The following is a 22,230-nucleotide window of genomic DNA, read 5'->3' on the forward strand; positions in this document are numbered from 1 at the left end:
TAGACTCAGATGACCCTTAGGCGGGCTTGTTAGGCAGTGGTCTAGTGTGCCTGATATCTCAGTTTTTGATCTCTCACTTCTGTCCAGAAATGTTAATAGCTTCCCTTAAGTCTAGCCCTGGCCTAGGGGATCATTCATCTTTTTCTGATGTTTTTGCTTGTCTCTGTTGTGATCAAATGTGTTTATTAATAGGTCGTAAAATATTGTTACCTACGGGATATTCACTTTACAAATGAGGTGGCTCCCTGAGGGTCACTGTTTCCCTAATGTCCAGGTCCTTGGAGAGTAGCCTGTTGGACCTCTTCCTCTGCCATCGTTCTGCTCTATTGTGTGTCTATTGCGTGTCTGGTCGGGCTGTGGTGAGGATGACATTGATAACAGTCCAGCCCAGGGCTGCCCTCTTTCTTCCCCTTAGATGGAGCTCTTTCTTGTTTGAGGATCTTTGTAGCGTCAAACCACAGCATTCCCTGGAATGAGGAAATAAAATCAACTTTCTTAGTGCTCAGTGCAGTGGGAGTTTGGTCCGCTGTAATTTGTCATACTTCCCGAATGACAAGTTCCTGCCCCCAAATCCCCAGAAGCCCAGAGGATGGGTGAAGGGGATGCCTCTCACCCAGAGACGCAGGTGGCCCTGAATCAAGGAGGCCACCTGTGACACTGTGGTTTATAATAAGTATATATTTGATCTTGGTCCCAGTTGCTGGCACAAAGCTCCTAAAACCCTTGGAATTTATTAAGTGTTGAGAGTGAGAAAGGCATCTTTTGTTATGTTAATGAGGTTCCCTTTAGATGCACTTAAGGATGGGGGGTTGGTTGCCGGTGGAGCCGACCCTGTGATTAGAGGGTTGGAACTTTCAGTCCCACCCCCAACCTCCAGGGAGGGGCGGGGATTTGCAGGTGAAGTCAGTCACCAAAGGCCAATGACTCAGTGCCTGTGTAATGAAGCCTCTATAAAAACCCAAAAGGCAGGGTCTCCAGGAGCTTCCAGGTTGGTGGGCACGTGGGGATGCGGGGAGAGTGGTGCGCTCAGAGAGCACGGAGGCTCCGCGCCCTTCCCGAAAACCTTGCCCCAAAGCAGCGCTTCCGGCTGGCTGTTCCTGAGTTGTATCATTTTATGATAAACCGGTGATCTGGTAAGTTCTATGAGCCGCTCTAGCAAATTAGTCAAACCCAAGGAGAGGGCTGCTGGAACCTCTGAGATATAGCTGGTTGGTCAAAGGCACGGGTGACAACCCATGTCTGAAGACCATTGTCTAAAATGCTGGGGTGGAGGTGAGGTGGCATTGTAAGACTGAGCCCTTAACCTGTGGAGTCTGACGCTATCACCAGGGAGATAATGTCAGAATTGAGTTGAATTGTAGGACACTCAGCTGGTGTTGCAGGATTGCTTGGTGGTGTAGGGAACCCCCCTACCCCCAGCACACACACACATGTTCGAACTGTGATGAGGACATCTTGCCCACATGGGCCTGAGGGTTATGGAGGTCAGTAAGTTGCCAGGGGGACTCAGGAAGAGTCAAGAGCTGGAGGAGAGCCAGGCCAGAGCAGCCCTGGGGGCCGGAGAGCAGAGGCAGGTGTGGAGAGGGGCCGGCAGGCAGTCCTGAGCTGAGATGCTGGAACGGTCTCTGCCAGGCTGGCTGACTTGGTGCTGGCTGGGCAAGTAGAAAGGGCCAGGGGCAGAGCTGACAGTAACTAGGTGTCCATCAGCTGCCCGTGGCGTGGCTTGATCCCCTGGAGAATTGGAGAATGATCTGGTTCTTTCCTCTTTGGTATGATGTGAAATGAAAGCTGCAAAGGTGCTCTGAGATGAATTGGGAAAGCAGCCCTCAATCGTCCATGGATCTTAAAAACTGTGAACTTCCTTGTTTGGGACTTAGTTCTCCGAGGGCCAAGTCAGCCCTGACACGCACAGACTTAGGGCCACCATCCAAGCTCTGACTCTCCCATTGTTAAGCCCCCGTTTGTCAAGCTCATGGGGCCACATGCTTGCCAGAAAGCAGGAGGCAGCATCTGACACTGCTGTCCGTCCAGTTCTCTCCTCTGCCAACGAGACTCCCGGACAGGAAGGCAGCAGCTGCTTTTCCTGACCCTGTTCATCTTGGAACCCACACTTTTGAGTGGCAGAATCCAAGATGGCTTCCTCTGGGCTGGAAGAATGCAGCTGGAAAAGCCATACTTTTATTTTTTTCTTCCAGCCCCACAGGTAGTATAGGATTGTGCTCAAAACCAACATTACTTGAATTGTCAGGTTTAAAGGAACAGGGCTCCCCCAGCGGTGTCTGCAAGAATAAACCCAAGTGCCCGGTAATTTGTGGAAATACTAGAACCATCTCTGATAAGGCCATCGGGCAAGGGGCTGAGCCACAGAGGCAGCCAGGGCTTAGGAACTGCTTCTGGGATGGCTGCCACTTGCCTTGACGTGCTCAAGATAGTAGACACGGTTGCCATTAAAATCCAAGCGGGGAGAGTTGGCTCTGCTGCTGAGGCTTTTCACTTGTGTCAAAACTGAAAACACAGGCATTAGGATTCTGATCTTTGCCTCGAGGACATTGTTCAGACATGCAGATAGACTTGCTTAGAAATACAAAACAAGGCTCAACTTGAATCACGGTGAAGCCCGCCACCTCCTGTTAAAGCTTCTGTTCTCAGGAGGGTTAGAGGCCGTTGCAGCGTGCGCTGTGATGAGTGGTTAAAACTGAACTGAGTTTCGTAGAACGGTATCCTGGCCCAGAGAGTTGCGTTCTGAGAGACTCATTGGCCCTTTTAGAACAGAAAAATCTATCGTTGTGTTCTAGTGCATTCCCCGGAGGCATCCTCTGGTCAGCACAGAATGGAGACCTTACAAGAAACGTCTTGATTTACTTGGGTTAGGGTGGAACACGAAGAGCTCTTAGCAGCTGGGAGCAGTTTGGCCAGATGCTTGGGGAAAGCCACAAAAGGGCTCTGATGAGAAGAAATACAGCAGGTGTGATAAATTATTCATCTTTAGTTGGTTGGGCAGTTGGATAAAAACTGCCTGACCAGCTAGTAGATTTGTATGTCGAGGGGAAAAAAAAAGTCATGATTTGGTGGAAGGAACACAGCAAATGAGGTCAGATATTCTAATACTGAAATCCCCAGGCTTATGTATTCTAACTGGACAAGTCCATTCATCAAGTTCAAGGGGCGGTGTCCTCATTCGTAGGAAGGGCATGATTCTACTGCACAGAGTTGTTGGGAGGTCAAAAGCAGTCATATATAGGAAAGTGCCTGGTGAAGGGATTCATCTGCGGGGGAAAATTGTGACTTAAACTTTGGAATCCTTAGAATTACTTTTGGACAGGAAATAAATCAGAAGTAAACACTACCCATCTCCAGCTAAACAGGAGGGCAGCAGCTACATGGCACAATTTATTGTTGCTGCTTTTGAGAGCAGCTGTGCATCCTATTTTTGTGAATTATTGATTCCTGGAATCTTACCTCTGTGTCATTTTAAAATTTCATTTTGTTATTTGCTATTTCCAAGCTATTTCCAGGAGAACCATAGCGCTGGCTATGAAAATTCACTCTCCTCTAACCTTAGGAAATCTTTCTAGAGAAACAGATTACCTTCAAATTTAAACCTTTTATTAGCCTCTCATCCTGAAGAGTTTGCCATAAAGCTATATCATCAAGTCTAAGGCTCAGGAGAGCCAAGCCTCTTAGCCAACAGCTGTGACTTTACAGTTAATGGGCTAATCTGCTAACCTGCTCTGGTTGACATCCATCTCTGCTGTTGTGGTTCACGTATTACCGCTGCCTGGTGCTGGCAGTATTTGGTGACACTCATCCTTCTGCCCCTTCTGGGTTCTGGCCTGTGGAGCAAACACCCAAGCAGCACAGGCCAACTGACCAATGAAGAACTTCACTATTACTTGAGGCCCACACCAAATGTACCCCAAGTGCAAGAGTTCAGGTTCACTGTATTGAGAAACATATCTCAGAGCTAAGACAGAGTTGGGCTTCCTAATGTCCATTGCAAGCATAGGCTTTGTGACTCTCAGATTCAGGTGTGACTGAAGAGTATGGCTTGGCTTGCAGAGCAGACGCCAATCCGCTTACTGACCAGCCATATGCAGAGGGTCCATGGGACTGCTCTCCAAACCTGTACCTAGTGGAACAGAGATAACTAGAATGCACCACCTTCCACCCCAGCTGTGCTGCTTGTCACATAGAGAGAACCTGACTAGGAACAAAGATGGAAAGGGGGCATAAGGACAGGAGATCCCACAGACAAAGCCAAAGAGAGGCATATAAGCAGGGACCTTGGAGCAGAGTAATTTCATCCACTAGTAAACAGAGTCCCAAGAATAGCAGAGTGTCACCAACCATATTAGCTATTTGTCATTGCCACTCCCTCCTCCTTTGTACCCATCTCTCCCTATTCCTCGCCTTCCTCCCTTTGAGAAAGGAACATGCGTATGGGAAGAAAGGGACTAGAATGTAAACCAGAAGTGTTTCCTCCAATCAAGGCAGGAAATGTTCATGGTGAGTCTATGATATCTCGTGCCAGAAAGCAAATAACTGATCAGAGCAAATGGGTCCTATCAAAAGGACAACATGAAGTCAATATGAAGGACTTCCCTTGGCCAAAGATGAGGAAACTTGAGCACCCAAAAGAAGGATGCAATTGATCGTAACATATCATATATATAAAAACCCATAGGTTCATATTGATAATGTACTTTAAAAAGGTCGTTCCCTTCCCCCTCACCTCAAAAAAAAACCTCATTGGGACACCATTGGAAATATTTAGTGCACTAATTCCCTATTTTAAAAATGAAAGGAAAGAATTAGCATTCATTTTGCCTTTCTTGTACAAACTGTACTTCAGAGTAACCAAACAGCACTAATTGAAGAAATGAGAATTCTTTACAAAAGAATTCTAGCTCATATAGAAGATAGTAAGAGATCATAAAAAGATTATCATTTTGCAACCCCTAATAAAATTATTGATTCAGACAACGGTCATCAATGGATGAAACCATTAAATTGAAGTTTAATGGGGAACCTTACGATGGAAGAATTAAACTGGCATCACCCGAACCCACCCAAAGTGGGACAACTAGACACTGGGTGATGTGTTGTTATAGGAATCATTGTCCTACCTGTGATCTACCCCTCCCCCCAAAGCTGATTCTGACTCAACTCAAGCATCCAGAGCTAACTTCCATTTAAAGGAAAATGGGGCACAGAAGGGCATGCTACAGAGTGAATGACATGGTTTCAACAATAAGTCAGTAGCACAGGGAAAAAAGGATGGGGGCATGCTCTAGGTAAGAGGACATTTAAGAGACCTAACACCAATGCGTGGGCCTTGCTGGAACAAACTAACTCTAAAAATCACTTTGTGAGACAATCAGGGAAATTTTATTATAGACCAGATATTAGAATATATCAAGGAATAAGTGCTGATTTTGTGAATGAATGAATGGCACTGAGGTTGTGTAAAAAAGTGGTTATATTTTTTAGAGATTCATACTGAGTTATGTAAGGGTGAAATGACAATGAGGACTGGCGTTTGCTTTAAAATACTCCCCCAAAGAAGATAAAAGACGGGGGGATGAAGTAAGTGAGCTCTTGATGCTGTTGGATCTGAGTGATGAGTATATGAGGATTCATTGTCCTAGCCTCTCTGCTCTCGAATATGTTTGAAATCTTTCGTTAAAAAATAGATTTCTCAGGATTTACCTGGCTGTCTAGTGGTTAGGACTCCACACTTCCACTGCAGGGGGCACAGGTTCCCCTGGTAGGGGAACTAAGACCCCACATGCCTTGCTGCATGGCCAAAAAAAAAAAAAAAAAAAAAAACTTCCTCCTAACCAAACTTATTGTGGTAATCATTTCACAATATATGTATGTCAAGTCGTTATGTGATACACCTTAAACTTCTACAGAGCTGTATGTCAATTATATCTCAGTAACATTCCCACCTCACATAAAACTCTCCTGTCCTATGGCCTAAGGCAAAATCATAATTCTAGAGGGGCTTAAAATATCTTATCTGCAATGAATATTTATTAAGCAACCACGTGCTAGGTAAAGAGGTAGTATGCCATGCAAAGATCCATGCTTTGCAGTCAGAACCACTTGGGTTTGAACCACTTCTCTGTTGCTTACTATCTGTTTACCTTGGGCAAGTTTCTAACCCTCTCTGAGCTTTCATTTCCCCGTCTGTATGATCTGCTCCACCAACTAGGTGGAGACAGTAGCATCTGGTTTGCTTTTTAAGCTAATCAATCAAGTCCCACAGCAAGAAGTCCAACATCTTGAGCTGGAGGACCCTCCATCCCACCCTACTCTCCGTGCAAGAATGGGGCTTCCTCAGCTCAAGACAGGGCAGGCCTGGCTCTAACGTCAGAGGTGCTCTCACCTCTCGTGGCCACACGGTGTCACTATGGAGCTTTGTCCTGGCGGGCCCCATCCACGCCAGCCACCCTGCAGCTTTTTGCCTTGCTCATTTCCAGCATGGCCTGCCCTCGGGCCGGGAGGCGGGGCATGGCTTGACCCTCAGAACTAAATCCCACTCCATTCACACAGCACGTGATGGTCAGTTCTGACTAGCTTCCAAACGCAACCACATGGTATGTCAGAACCAGTCGTTTCATTTATTCGACAAAATACTAGCCCTACTGTGTGGCAGGTACCATTTGAGGAGTTTGGGATATTATCAGTGAAAAAAACAAAGATCTTTGCCCCCCTCGAGGAGCGTGGCAGGGCATCTCCCACATACTCCCCTCAGGCTTTTACCTGAGCCCAGGTTACCAGCAAAGACATCTCCTTTCCTCCTGATGAGTTTTGCTTTGAGGGGAGAGGGTGCTCTCATTCATGCAGTTTAACTTCTCCCCATGCATCATCAAGGTACATGTCAGATGCGGGGGACTGGATTTTGCTAAAATACACACACCTCTTCTATAGTAAAGTAGGACTTTCTACTCTATGCTTGTATAAACGAGTGCCACAAAAGCGATCCTTCCACAGATATCAGGTCATTTCAGGTTTTAAAACTTCATATACACTACCTCATTTAAAACTGTGATTCTTGCCCGTTTTGCAGGATTGTTAGGAGGATTAAGTCAGATATGGTCTCTGGACTGTATACTCATGATGGCTGTGCTGTGTTTATTGCTGTATCTTTTTTTCACTCAGTCCTTCAAACAGTGCCTAGCACATCATAGGGTCCAATGCACACGTGTGCACCCACACATACGCGCATTCATATACGCACAGTGATGGAATGAGCCTGCCAAGAGTGTCATTAAGTGTTAGTTCCCTCTCTTCCTTTTCAGAACATGTAATAGCCCCTCTGGTGTGTGAAGTACCACATAGAGCAAACTTCATTGTGCACAGAAATTGGCAGATGGCAGTTCAGAGCAGGGTCTGAGATTCTGCATTTTAACACACTCCTGAGTGATGTTGACGCTTCTGATCAGGACAACCTGTAATTGGCAAGGCACAGCTTTTTTTTCTCTTAAAGTAAATATGTAACAAAATTCTGGCCCCTTTCCTTCTAGTGTATTGTTGGAAAGAGGCAGGTAGGGGTGAGATGTTGATATACCCTATTTCATAGGTCCTAAGATTACCATGGCCTATAAAACACAGCCTGATTTCAGAGAATTTAAAGTATGAAAAAAAAGTACATCTTAGAATCTATGAAATAAGGCACTTGAGCGGCAATAGAATATAACGGTTAAGTGCCTGGAGTCAGACAGACACGGCCCCACCATTCAATACTTTTGTGATCTTGGGCGAGTTACTTAACGTCTATAAAATTGAATTTCCTAACCTCTAATATGGCAGTAACCACTAGGGCGTCCTGGTGATTAGAAGTGACCCAGCCAGCTTGATATTTTAGCTCTCTGTCCAGTGAGATGAAAATCCACAAAGGACCACTTTTGTATTCCTTCAATATTCCATATCTCTCTGAAGTAAAATAACTTGGTATAAAAACATAAACCCGCTATAAGAGTATTAATCTTCACGTTTTGCCCTGTATAGCTCTGAATTTTTTGACTCTTCTACAAGAATGTATTTAGGTATTATGTGTGTTAAAATAAATAAGACATACATTTTTTTCAAAAGATTGATTTGGCTGTGCTGGGTCTTAGTTGTGGCACGCGGTATCTTCGTTGCAGCATGTGAGATCTTTTTAGTTGCGGCATGCAGGATCTTTTAGTTGCGGCATGGGGAATCTTTAGTTGAGGCATGCGGAATCTTTAGTTGCGGCATGCAAACTCTTAGTTGCAGGATGTGGGCTCTAGTTCCCTGACCAGGGATCGAACCCGGGCCCCCTGCTTTGGGAGCACAGAGTCTTAGCCACTGGACCACCAGGGAAGTCCCAAAACGTATATTTTTAAATAATTAGAGTTAAAAACTAAGCCCAAATTATTGCTTGATGTGTGCATAAGTTTTTGTGGAGGGCATGCAGCAAACCTTACTAAAAATAGCGGTCACATTAAGTGTTAAATGAGTGTGATGTGCTGAGTATGTTGTCTGGCGTGTCCAGCACAGGGGGTCTCAGTGAACATTACACATTAATGTGTTTGCCTCTAGAAGGCAGCCTCTTCCCTCTCATTCACTGCTGTTTCCCAGCACCCGGAACCAGGCTTAGCACATGGAGGGACTCAGTACACATTTGATGAACGTGTAAACCTCAGACTAACTCTTGCAGGTGGTCAGAAGGAGGACTGGGGGTTGGGGGAAACTTTAGCTGGTGGTACTGCCTTAATGCAGAGAGAACAAGCTGAGGCCCGCAGCTGAGAAGGGTGGCTTTGCAAATCCTGGCATTTCCAGGAATGCCTGGAATTGCTAAACCAAACCCAAGACAAGGACTGAGGGAGCTACTGAAGGCAGGCCCCAGAGGAGGGTGTTCCTTACAGGAGCACTTTCAGGTCTTTTAAGACTTTTCAAAAAATTGAACTATAGTTCATTTACAGTGTTTCAGGTGTACAGCAAAGCGATTCAGATATATATATATATATATATATATATATATACACAAACACATACATATATATATTCATTTTCAGATTCTTTTCCATTATAGGTTATTACAAGATATTGAATATTGTTCCCTGTGCTGTACAGTAGGTCCTTGTTGTTGATCTATTTTATATTATAGTAGTGTGTATCTGATAATCCCAAATTTCCAATTTATCCCACACCCCCTGCCTTTCCCTTTTGTAACTATAAGTTTGTTTTCTATGTCTATGAGTCTATTTCTATTTGTAAATAAGTTCGTTTGTATCAGTTTTTTAGATTCCACATATAAGTGATATCATATGGTATTTATCTTTCTCTGTCTGGTTTACTTCACTTAGTATGATCATCTCTAGGTCCATCCATGTTGCTGCAATGGCATTTTTCTTTCTTTTTAATGGCTGAGTAATATTCCACTGTATATATACCGCATCTTCTTTATCCATTCATCTGTTGATGGACATTTAGGTTGTTTCCATGTCTTAGCTATTGTAAATAGTTCTGCTATGAACATTGGAGTGCACGTATTGGGTTGGCCAAAAAGTTCTTTTGGTTTTAAGTAATAAATAAAAGACACATTTTTCATTTTCACCGAGAACTTTATTGAACACGTATTCATTAACCAAACAAACTTTTTGGCCAACCCAATGTCTTTTCGAATTAGAGGTTTGTCCAGATATATGCCCAGACGTGGGATTGCTGGATCATATGGTAAATCTATTTTTAGTTTTCTAAGGAACATCCATATTGTTTTCCATAGTGGCTGCAGCAACTTACATTCCCACCAACAGTGTAGAAGTGTTCCCTTTTCTCCACACCCTCTCCAGCATTTGTTATTTGTAGACTTTTTGATGATGGCCATCCTGACCAGTGTGAGGTGATACCTCATTGTAGCTTTGATTTGCATTTCTCTAATAATTAGCAATATTGAGCATCCTTTCATGTACCTGTAGACCATCTGTATGTTTTTGGGGAAATGTCTATTTAGGTTTTCTGCCTGTTTTTTGATTGGGTTATTTGTCTGTTTGATATCGAGCTCTATGAGCTGTTTGAATATTTTGGAAATTAATCCCTTGTCAGTTGCGTCGTTTGCAGATATTTTCCCCCATTCCGTAGGTTGTCTTTCCATTTTGTTTATGGTTTCCTTTGCTATACAAAAGCTTTTAGGTTTAATTAGGTCCTATTTGTTTATTTTTGCTTTGGTTGCTATTACTCTAGGAGACACATCCAAACAAATATTGCTGTGACTTATCTCAAAGAGTGTTCTGCCTATGTTTTCCTCTAGGAGTTTTATAGTATCCAGTCTTACATGTAGGCCTTTCATCCATTTTTAGTTTATTTTTGTATATGGTGTTAGAAAATGTTCTAATTTCATTCTTTTCCCAGCACCACTTATTGAAGAGACTGTCTTTTCTCCATTGTATATTCTTGCCTGTTATCATAGATTAATTAACCATAATTATGTGGGTTTATTTCTGGGCTTTCTATTCTGTTCCATTGATCTATGTACCTGTTTTAGTGCCGGTACCATACTGTTTTGATACTGTAGCTTTGTAGAATAGTCTGGAGTCAGAGAGAGTGATTCCATTATACCCATTCTTCTTTCTCAAGTTTGTTTTGGCTATTCGGGGTCTTTTGTGTTTCCATACAAATTTTCTTTTCTTTTTTTTCTTTTTTTCTTTTTTGGCCACACTGCGCAGCTTGCGGGACCTTAGTTCCCCAATCAGGGATTGAACCCAGGCTACAGCAGTGAAAGCACTGAGTCCTAACCACTGGACCACCAGGGAATTCCCTCCATACAAATTTAAACATTTTTTGTTCTAGTTCTGTGAAAAATGCCATTGGTAATTTGATAGGGATTGCATTGAATCTGTAGATTGCCTTGTGTAATATGATCATTTTAATAATATTGATTTTTCCAATCCAAGAACATGGTATATCTTTTCATCTGTTTGTGTCATCTTCAATTTCTTTTATGAGTGTCTCATAGTTTTCAGAGTACAGGTCTTTTGCCTCCTTAGGTAGGTTTATTCCTACGTATTTAATTCTTTTTGGTGAAGTAGTAAACGGGATTTTTTCCTTAATATCTCTTTCTGATAGTTCATTGTTAGTGTATAGAAATACAACAGATTTCTGTATGTTAATTTTGAATCCTGCAACTTTACCAAATTCATTGATGAGCTCTAGTAGTTTTCTACTGGCATCTTTAGGATTTTCTCTCTATATTATCATGTCATCTGCAAACAGTGACAGTTCTACTTTTTCCTTTCTAATTTGGACTTCTTTGTTTTTCTTCTCTGATTGCTGTGGCTAGCACTTCCAAAACTATGTTGAATAAAAGTGGTGAGAGTGGGCATCCTTGTCTTGTTCCTAATCTTAGAGGGAATGCTTTCAGCTTTTCACCATTGAATATGATGTTACCTGTGGGTTTGTCATATATGGCCTTCATTATGTTGAGGTAGGTTCCCTCTGTGCCCAATTTCTGGAGAGTTTTTGTCATAAATTGGTGTTGAACTTTATCAAAAGCATTTTCTGCACCTATTGAGATGATCATATGCTTTTTATTCTTCAACTTGTTAACATTGATTTGCAGATATTGAAAAATCCTTGCACCCCTGGGATAAATTCCACTTGACCATGGTGTATGATCCTTCTAAGGCATTGCTAGTATTTGGAATCAGTTTGCTAGTATTTTGTTGAGGATTTTTGCATCTATGTTCATCAGTGATATTGGCCTATAATTTCTTTTTTTGTGATATCTTTTGATATCAGGGTGATGGTGGCCTCATGGAATGTGTTTCGAAGTGTTCCTTCCTCTGCAATTTTTTGGAATAGTTTCAGAAGGATAAGTGTTAACTATTCTCTAAATGTTTGGCAGAATTCACCAATGAAACCATCTGGTCTTGGACTTTTGTTTGTTTTGGGAGTTTTTAAATTACTGATTCAATTTCAGTACTGGTAATTGGTCTGTTCATATTTGCTATTTCTTCCTGGTTCAGTTTTGGGAGATTGTACCTTTCTTAGAATTTGTCCATTGCTTCTAGGTTGTCCATTTTATTGCTGTATAGTTTCTCATTGTAATCTCTTAATATCCTTTGTATTTCTTTGGTGTCAGTTGTAACTTCTTTTTCATTCTTGTTTTGATTTGAGCCTTCTCCCTTTCTTTCTTTATTCTTATTTTTATTTTTGGTGCTGTGTATTTTTTTAATATTTATTTTTTTATTTTATATTTATTTGGTTGTGTCGGGTCTTAGATGCGGCAGGCAGGCTCCCTAGTTGCAGCAGGTGGGCTCCCTAGTTGCTGCAGGTGGGTTCCTTAGTTGCAGCTCAAGGGCTCCTTAGTTGCAGCTCGCTGGCTCCTTAGTTGCGGCAGGTGGGCTCCTTAGTTGCAACAGGTGGGTTCCTTAGTTGCGGCTCACCTGCTTCTTGGTTGTGGCATGCAAACTCTTAGTTGTGGCATGCATGTGGGCTCTAGTTCCCAGACCAGGGATCAAACCCAGGCCCCCTGCGTTGGGAGCACAGAGTCTTAACCACTGCACCACCAGGGAAGTCCCTCCCTTTCTTTCTTGATGAGTCTGGCAAAAGGCTTATCAATTTTGTTTTATTTTTTCAAAGAACCAGCTTTTAGTTTCATTGATCTTTTCTATTTCTTTTAGTCTTTTTCATTTATTTCTGTTCTGCTCTTTATGCTTTCTTTCCTTCTACTAACTTCAGGTTTTGTTTGTTCTTCTTTTTGTAATTGCTTTAGGTGTAAGGTTAGGTTGTTTATTTGAGATTTTTCTTGTTTCCTGAGGTAAGCTTGTATCACTATAAGCTTTTGCTGTATCCCATAGGTTTTGGATCATCATGTTTTCCTTTTCATTTGTCTCTAGGTATTTTTTGATTTCCTCTTTCAGTGATCCATTGGTTTAGTAGCATATGTTTAGCCTTCATGTGTTTGTATTTTTTGCAGTTTTTTTTTCTTGTAGATGATTTCTAGTCTCATAGCCTTGTGGTTGGAAAGGATGCTTGATGTGATTTCAGTTTTCTTAAATTTAAGGAGACTCGTTTTGTGGCCTAACATGTGATCTATCCTGGAACTATTCCATGCGCACTTGAAAAGAATGTGTATTTTGCTGCTTTCGGATGGAATGCTGTATATATATCAATTAAGTCCATGTGGTCTAATGTGTTATTTAAGGCCTGTGTTTCCTTATTGATTTTCTGTCTGGATGATCTATCCATTGATGAAAGTGGGGTGTTAAAGTCTCCTACTATTATTGTGTTACTGTTGATTTCTCCTTTTATGTCTGTTAATATTTCCCTTATATATTGAGGTGCTCCTATGTTGTGTGCATATATTTACAATTGTTATATCTTATTCTTGGATTTATTCCTTGATCATTATGTAGTGTCCTTGTCTCTTGTAACAGTCTTTAAAGTTTATTTTATCTACTCCAGCTTTCTTTTGATTTTTTGTTTGCATGGAATGCCTTTTTCCATCCTCTCACTTCTGGTCTGTATGTGTCTTTAGATCTAAAGTGAGTCTCTTGTAGGCAGCATATATACAGGTCCAGTTTTTTTGTATCCATTTCAGGCAGTCTGCTTCTTCTGGTTGGAGCATTTAGTCCATTTACATTTAAGTTAATTATCAATATGTATGTTCTTATTGCCATTTTGTTAATTGTTTCGGATTTGTTTTCATAGGTCTTCCCCCCCTCCTTTTCTCTTCTCTTATGATTTGATGACTATTGTTAGTGTTATTTTGGATTCCTTTTTCTTTTTTGTGTGTATATCTATTATAGATTTGTGGTTTGTGGTTACCATCAAGTTTCTGTATAGCAGTCTATATATATACCTGATTGTTTTACGTTGCTGATCTCTTAATTTCAAAAGCATTTTAAATACCCTGCATCTGTATTCTCCTCCCCTCATGATTTCTGTTTTTGATATCATATATTACATCAAATTGTTTTATGTATCCCTTAACTGCTTATTGTGCATACAGGTGACAGTACTACTTTTGTCTTTTAACCTCTCTACTGACTTTGTGTGTGGATCATTTCCTACCTTTGCTGTATGTTTGCCTTTACTGGTGAGCTTTTTCCTCCCATAATTTTGTTTCTAGTTGTGACCCTTTTTTATTATTATTATTATTATTTTTTTGCCTAGAGAAGTTCCTTTAACATTTGTTTTAAAGCTGGTTTGGTGGTGCTGAATTCTTTTAGCTTTTGCTTGTCTGTAAAGCTTTTGATTTCTCCATCAAATCTAAATGAGAGCCTTTATGCGTAAAGTATTCTTGGTTGTAGGCTTTTTCCCTTTCATCACTTTAAATATATTGTGCCACTCTCTTCTGTCCTTCAGTTTCTGCTGAAAAATCAGCTGATAGGCTGTGGGAGTTCCCTTGTATGTTATTTGTTGCTTTTCCCTTGCTGCTTTTAGTATTCCGTCTTTAATTTTTGTCATTTTGATTACAGTGTGTCTTGGTATTGTTCTTCTTTGGATTAATCCTGTGTGGGACTCTCTGTGCTTCGTAGACTTCGGTACCTGTTTCCTTTGCCAGGTTAGAGAAGTTTTCAGCTACTGTCTCTTCAAATATTTTCTTGGGCCCTTTCTCTTCTCCTTCTGGGACCCCCTATAATGCAAATATTAATATGCTTGATATTGTCCCAGAGGTGTCTTAAACTGTCCCCATTTCTTTTTATTCTTTATCTTTTTTCTATTCAGCAGCACTGATTTCTACTACTCTTGTCTTCCAGCTCACTGATCTGTTCTTCTGAATCATTTAGTCTATTATTAATTCCTTCTAGTGCATTTTTCATTTTAGTTATTGTATACTTAACCTCTGTTTGGTCATTCTTTATATTTTCTAATTCTTTGTTTAAAACTTTTAACTTCTCACTCTGTGCATCTGTTCTTCTCCTGAGTTCTTTGATCATCTTTGTGACTATTACTCTGAACTCTTTCTCGGGTAGATCACCTATCTCCATTTCATTTAGTTCTTCTGGAGTTTTATCTTGTTCCTTGGCCTGGAACATAGTCCTCTGCCACCTTATTTTGTCTAAGTTACTGTTTGTGTTTTTATGTCTGTGGTAGGTTAATTACATTTCTCAACCTTGGAGAAGTGGCCCTTTGTAGGAGGTATCCTATGCATCCCAGCAGTGTACTCCCCTTTCATCACCCAAGCTATATGCTCTAGAGGTTCCCCCTAAGAGGGCTGCATGGGTCCTTCTTTGTGGTAGGCTGACTGTGTGGGCAGTCTGGTAGGCTTGGTTGGTTGCTAGACCCTGCCTTGTGCAGATGCTGCTGGTACTGTTTATGGGGCCTTGTCACCAGGCAAGGTGACAAGGTTGTGCAACCCTAGGAGGCCTCGGGGATAGTGCTGGCTTACTGATGGGCGGATCCAGGGTCCCAAAGACTCTGGGGCTGTTGCCCACCCACTGGCAAGTGAAGCCAGATCCTGGGGTTAGTGCTGGACTACTGGCAGGCAGAGCTGGTTCCTGGAGTCTGTTTGCATGGCCCAGGGATCCCAGAGCTTGTTTCAGATCATTGGTTGGTGGGGGGTAGGGGTGGTTTCCTAATACAGTTGGGTATGGGGGTCTGTGGTGTCCAGAAGTTTGCATTGGCCTGCTAGTGGGGAGGGCCGGGCCTCAGCTGGCCCTGGGGTAGGGTCCAGCCTGCATTGTGGAATTGTAGTTTTCTTGCTTCTGGTGTCTGTCCCCTGGTAGGTGAGGCTGATCGTGAGGCTAGTGCAGGCTTCCTGGAGAGAAGGGCTCAAGCTTACCCACTGGTGGGTGGAGCTGGGTCTTGGCCCTCTGGCGGGCAGGGCCCTGCCTTGGTGCGAGTCCAGAGGCGGCTGTGGGGGCTGTGGGCTCAGGAAGTCGTTAGGCAGCCTGTCTGCTGATGGGTGGGGCTGTGTCCCTGCCCAGTTAGTTGTGTGGCCTGAGGCTTCGCAGCACTGGAGCCTACAGGCTGTAGGGTGGAGCCAGGTCTTGGTGCTAATGATCCAATATGTCAGCCACCAGGAGTGTTCATGTGGCTGAATGTTCCCCAATATGTCTGCCACCAGTGTCTGTGTCCCCAGGGTGAGCCACAGCCACCTCCCACCTCTCCAGGAGACTTTCCAAGACCAGCAGGCTGGTCTGGCCCAGGCTCCTATCAAATTGCTTCTTTCGCCCTGGGTCCTGGTGTGCATGAGATTTTGTGTGTGCCCTTTAAGAGCGAAGTCTCTGTTTCCCCCAGTCCCATGGGGCTCCTGCACTTAAGCTCCACTGGCCTTCAAAGCCAATGCTATGGGGGCTCATTTCCCTGGTGCAGGAGCCCTGGGCTGGGGAGCCTGACTGTGGGGCTCAGAACTCTCACTCCTGGAGGAGAACCTCTGCAGTATAATTATTCTCCAGTTTGTGGGTTGCCCACCCGGGGGGTATGGGATTTGATTACATCACGAGTCTACTGGTGGTTCCATCTTGTGGTTCCTTCTTTGCCTTTCGTTGTAGAAGATGTTTCCTGGTAGGTTCCAGTCTTTTTCATCTATGGTTGTTCTGCAGGTGGGTGTGACTTTGGTGTGCTCATAAGAGGAGGTGAGCTCAGGACCTTTCTACTCTGCCATCTTGGCCGCTCTCCCTTTTAAGACATTTTTTGCCTGCAGTACTGAAGCACTGACTGGGATACTAGAGAAAATAAAATGGTGGACTTCCTGGCTCTTGCTCAAAGGCAGAGGATATGCTGAACACTGAACCCAGCACAGCACCAGGCACAGTGAACAGGAAGGAAAGGCCTTTGGCTTAGTCCTGATATCCAGCTGCAAAGGGCTAACTAACCCTGGCTTCTCCCAACACCTAGGGGTTGCTCCAGGAGAAGTGAACATGCCCCTGGGAAATTCTCACCTATATACACCTGATGACTGCAAGTAAAAAAAAAAAGAGAGACCAGAACTCTCCAGCATTTCTCCTCCTTTTCCAGTTCTGGGTGGGACTTGGCAAATTCCAAGGATGTTCCTAGAGAATGGAAAAAGCTTCAAGATTCGGGGGAGCTGCCTAATCTATTACACATTATACTGAAATTAGTTTGAAAATATGGTTTGTCAAGAAACTTCACAAGCATAAGTCCTCAAGCTACCTAAATATCCCCTTCACATTTTCTCATTTTCCAGGTGACCTTGTACAAGAGCTCTGACATGGAGGACTTCGGGTTCAGTGTAGCAGATGGCTTGCTGGAGAAAGGAGTATATGTCAAAAATATTCGCCCAGCTGGGCCAGGAGATCTTGGTGGCTTAAAGCCCTACGATAGGCTCTTACAGGTAAGACCTCAGATGGAATTTTATTTGGAAATTAATCTGGAAGTCTTATTTGGTCAGTGTCCACCCATCCTCCTTTGCCTCAAGACTAGATTAGAGGCCCCTCCTATAGAGGATAGACACTTTTTCCTTTGGTAGAATTTACCAGTTACTGAAACAGCCTGTTTCCCTGTATATATTCCCCAGCAGATTCTAAACTTCTTGAGAACAGGGCTAGTACCTTATTCTCCCATTTCCCATTATACAGTGATTGATATCAGTATCTCACACAATGTCTAAAACCCAAAAGCTGAACCTTGTTTACTATTAAGTACTAGGAGTACTGTGGTGGTCAGGTATAGTTTCATTGAGCAAAGCAAATTCCTGATCGTACAGTTTTTAGGAAAAGCATTTTGCAGGAAGAGGAGAGGGTTGCCATCAGTCTTGAAAGTATGTTCAAATGAGTCTGTCCCTAAACAGCTGCCTTTCAAAGCATGAGGCTGCACTGATTGGTTGGCTTTCAGACACGTGTTCACTGAGCAAGTTGTCATTGATTCATTAGACAGTTTTAAAACCAATTCTGCTGATCTTTTTACCATGGCAATATAACAATTACTCTTGTCCTAAGAGTAAGGAACACGTTTATTTTCCATAGATACTCTAGCATTTGCTGAATAAATAACTATGGACAAGTTATTTGACCTCTTTGTCTTCCTAATCTATAAATTAGAGCTATACCTACTTTTATGGAAGATGAGGCTATAAAAGTAGACTGGACTCAGATTGTGAAGGGCCTTGAAAGCCAAGATAAAGCTCTTGGACTTTATTCCGGAGGTATATTCATTTTCTAAGCAGAATAATGACACATTTTATAATTTAGAAAGACAACAGAATTATATCATAGGTGGATTGGTGTAGGGTGAAGAAGGGGAGGATCACAGGAAAGGAGACCAGGTAGGTAAGGGTAAGACACGTGTACCAGACCTGAGTCTTTAATGCCTTCAGTGCATCCTGGCAGAGCAGTCTGTGAGGCAGCTGGCAGCTTGCATTTGTTGCTCAGGAGAGATGATACAGACAAAAGTAAAGATGTGGGATACTGAAGGCATGGATTTGGATAAAGTTGCCTATGGTGGATTTCTAGTAAGGAAGAGAAGAGAACTAAAGATAGAATTCTAAGAAAAACAAAATTTAAAGGACAGGAAGAAGTAAAGGCAGGAAAGGTCTGAAAGTGAGCAGTTAAAATGGTAAAAAGGTCAAAACAAAGTGGTGTCATAAGAGCCAAGGAAGGAGTTTTAAGGATGAGTAGGTAAAGGCCAGAGGGGATGAGAACTCAAGACACCATTCCTGTGTTGGACAATTGGGGTCATTTATACAATATAAGGGTCAGGTCCCAGACTGAGAAGATTGGGGAGAGAGTGAAAAGTCAAGGAATGGAAGCAGCATGTAGATGATTCTTTAAACTTTTAGGGGGAAAGAATAAGGAAACATAATCTCATACAGAGTGAAGAAAGAGAAAAACAAATACCGTAGGCTAACACACATATATGGAATCTAAAAAAAAGAAATGGTTCTGAAGAACCTAGGGGCAGACAGGAATAAGATGCAGACGTAGAGAATGGACTTAAGGACACAGGGAGGGGGAAGGGTAAGCCGGGATGAAGTCAGAGAGTGGCATGGACATATATACACTACCAAATGTAAAACAGATAGCTAGTGGGAAGCAGCCGCATAGCACAGGGAGATCAGCTCGGTGCTTTGTGACCACCTAGAGGGGTGGGATAGGGAGGGTGGGAGGGAGACACAAGAGGGAGGGGATATGGGGATATAAGTATACATAGAGCTGATTCACTTTGTTACACAGCAGAAACTAACAACAATGTAAAGCAATTATACTCCAATAAAGATGTTAAAAAAAAAAAGAAGAAGGAAACATGAAAGAAGATGAATGCATGTGTAAGCTGAGGAGGGGGTGGGCTCATGACTGAGAGAGGTAGTTCAGTATCATGGTCAAGAGCACGAGCTTTGGAATCAACCAGACTGCCTGAGATCACATTCTCGCTGGACCACTCACCAACATCCTAGCTGGACCACTTACCAACTTCTGATCTCAGGCAAATCTCTTAACCACTATGTGCCTTACTTTCCTCATCTGTAAGTTAGGGATAATATTTGGCACTTGGAGCGCCTGCCATGAATAAGGTGATCTGCTCAGCATGGGGACATTGGGATGTGTCCCTGTTCCCTGCTCTCAAGGGCCTTACAATTTAGTAGCAGAGAGTAAGTAAGCCAATGCCCACGTTACAGTGTGGTCAGGGCCAGGATAGACCTCTCTGTACAGAGTGCTCATTTAAGCACTTTCAAGACTCTATAATCAACCTGTTATGTCTGAAATGTTACTCTGGGTTTTGGGAATCATCTTATGTCTATAACAATAATTCAAAATGGTGCTTCTTGACCTTTCAGGTTAATCATGTCCGAACGAGAGACTTTGACTGCTGCCTTGTTGTGCCCCTCATAGCAGAATCTGGTAATAAGCTGGACCTGGTTATTAGTAGAAACCCCCTGGCTTCACAGAAGTCCATAGAACAGACTCTACCAGGAGGAGAATGGAGTGAACAGAACAGTGCTTTTTTCCAACAGTCGAGCCACGGTGGTAATTTGGAGATACGAGAACCCACTAATACATTATAGCGATGCTTTTTATAAAGCAGGACAAAAGACAATATCTACATGGTGCTAAAAAAAAAAATCCCTTTAAGAAAGATTTCTGTGATATTTGAAGCACAGATAATCATGTGGCATTAACTGCAAGCACAGGGGTCTTTTAAATCTCATGGCTCATGTTCACTTCCCCTTTCAAGTTGAAGAGGTTTCTTTGTTGATCACTATGGTATATGACAGGCAATCCCCTACCAAGACCAAGGGTAGAGAAAAAGAAAAACAGCTAGGCCACCCCTCTCTACAGTTAACATCAGAGGAAATTTTTTACAAGTCCATCTTCCTATTCCTTTTTAAAAAGAGAAATATCTGTTTGAAAATGTTCACTATGATAATTTCCTTAATTCACTTTGAAATCAGTTTCTTACTACAAAGTCATTCATGTAAGAATTTAACCAACAAGGCTTTTCATAAAGCTGGCTCTACTAGGAGAACTAGTTTGGTGAACTGCTGGGACTGCTGCTATGGGAGGGGTACAGATATAAAATCATCTTACAACGTTTCAGCAATGATGCACGTAGGCGACCATAATAGGTGGTGGTAAATGTTTTGCCCAAGTATAGGAATGATTTTTAACTAAGATGTATGCGATTCCCTATGCAACAAATTATCAAACAAACAGGATATGTCTTGTGACCTGTTTTTTTTTTAAGGACACATTTTTAATAGCTGAAAAATCTCTGATAATGAATTAGGGTGTTTAGCAACACTGAGAATTAGTTATCTTATTTTTAAAATTCAAGACTAAGAATTTGAGAATGAAGAGTCTATTAAAATGAGGTTTATCTTGATAGGCAAATCAAACTCATACTGCTTGACATGTTTTGAAAACTGATTATATTGAGGGGTGTACAGCACATGTACTTAAAAATGACACTGGACTGTCTTTTGTTCTGAGCCATGCCACTTACTGAAATTGTAAATACATTTTTCACAAAATGCATTGCCAATTATTACCATCCCTCAAAGCAATAAATTGTGACAGTTGCTTTTAATGTTTGTCAGCAACTGTTTTCATTTGTTGTGTTCAGATATTTTGAATAGTTACACTAATAACTGTTATTTGGTGAATATAAAAAAAAATAGATCTGTATATTAATTGTAGAATCTCCATACTGAAACAGTTATTTTCCAAACAAACATTTTTATTTTGGTCAATAATTCAAACAACTGCTTAGGTAAAGCATTTGAACACTGTGTCCTTTGTTTAAGGAAAAAGAAGTTCACATTGCTTTCTTTTTTGTGCAAAGAAATATATTATTTCAATCATAGTTCAGAACTGCCAGGGCAAGAAAGTATAAAGCAGAATCATGTTAAGGAAAAAAAAAAAAAGATCATGAGGAGTCACTTAAATATGTATTTTTATTTGTAACAAACAAGTATTAAACTGTAAAGTATTTTTGTACAAATTTAATACTTTAATAGCATGGTATTTATCGTCTATGTATGGTTTTGGGGAATTAAAAAGCGTTGCAAATATTTGTATGGGGAAAAAAAAAACCCTCTACCAAATGGAATAAACAGTGATTTTAAAAAGCCAAAAGAAAAACATGTTTTTTGGGTTTTTTTTTTTTTTTTTTTTTTTTTGGTGCTTTGAATATATTTTAGTGTTCTAGACTGAGCCCTGCACAATACTTATAGTTACATAATTTTCTACAGGGGGAAGATTTTGCCATAAACTTGAAAAGCAACATGGAAGAGCAGGAAGAGCTTAGGTTTTGAAATTCGATCTGGACTTGAAGTCCAGCTCTGGTACTCAGTGGTGGCATAAAATTTAATTACTGTGGGTCAGTTTCCCCACCTATAATACTGAAGGTCATATCTACATTCCAGTACTTTCATGAGAACAGGTGTGATACATGTGAAAATGCTAAAACAGCCTGCAAAGAGGAACACCTCCAAGACTAATGGTACGTTTACTTTAGGTGACAAAGCTTGATCTTCTTAACTCAAGGATCACAGCTACCCTGAGAACATTATATGTATTCTGTAAAATACATTTTCAAAAACTATTAAAATATAAATTTTAATCATGCTATCATCTTAAAAAAGTATTACCTTATAGTCCCAACGTTTTCATTTTTGCAGATTGCCTAGCAGGCTTTGTAAATTCACAGGAACAAGGCAGGATGTCCATTCTTGCCACTTCTATTTAACAGTATGACAAGGAAATGAAATAAAAGGCAACTAGATTGGAAAGGAAGAAGTAAAACTCTACTTGCAGATGATACAATCTTGTGTATACAAAAACCTTAAGGAAT

At 41.7% G+C, this 22,230-nt stretch overlaps 1 protein-coding gene across 6 annotated transcripts in view; it reads left to right on the top strand.

Moving 5' to 3' along the window:
• The window catches only part of GRIP1 (glutamate receptor interacting protein 1), a 721,542-nt gene extending 700,616 nt beyond the window's left edge, over window positions 1-20,926 (top strand). For all 6 annotated transcript variants that reach the window (XM_061206276.1, XM_061206277.1, XM_061206278.1 and 3 more), the window contains 2 exons: window positions 17,129-17,275; window positions 19,715-20,926. In XM_061206276.1, coding sequence (XP_061062259.1) covers window positions 17,129-17,275; window positions 19,715-19,942 — 375 coding nt within the window. In that variant the 3' untranslated portion in view covers window positions 19,943-20,926. The remainder of the gene's footprint in view (window positions 1-17,128; window positions 17,276-19,714) is intronic.
• The last annotated feature ends 1,304 nt before the right edge of the window (window positions 20,927-22,230 follow it).

Source organism: Eubalaena glacialis, chromosome 11 (genome assembly GCF_028564815.1).
Source record: "Eubalaena glacialis isolate mEubGla1 chromosome 11, mEubGla1.1.hap2.+ XY, whole genome shotgun sequence".
Classification (NCBI taxonomy): Eukaryota; Metazoa; Chordata; class Mammalia; order Artiodactyla; family Balaenidae; genus Eubalaena; species Eubalaena glacialis.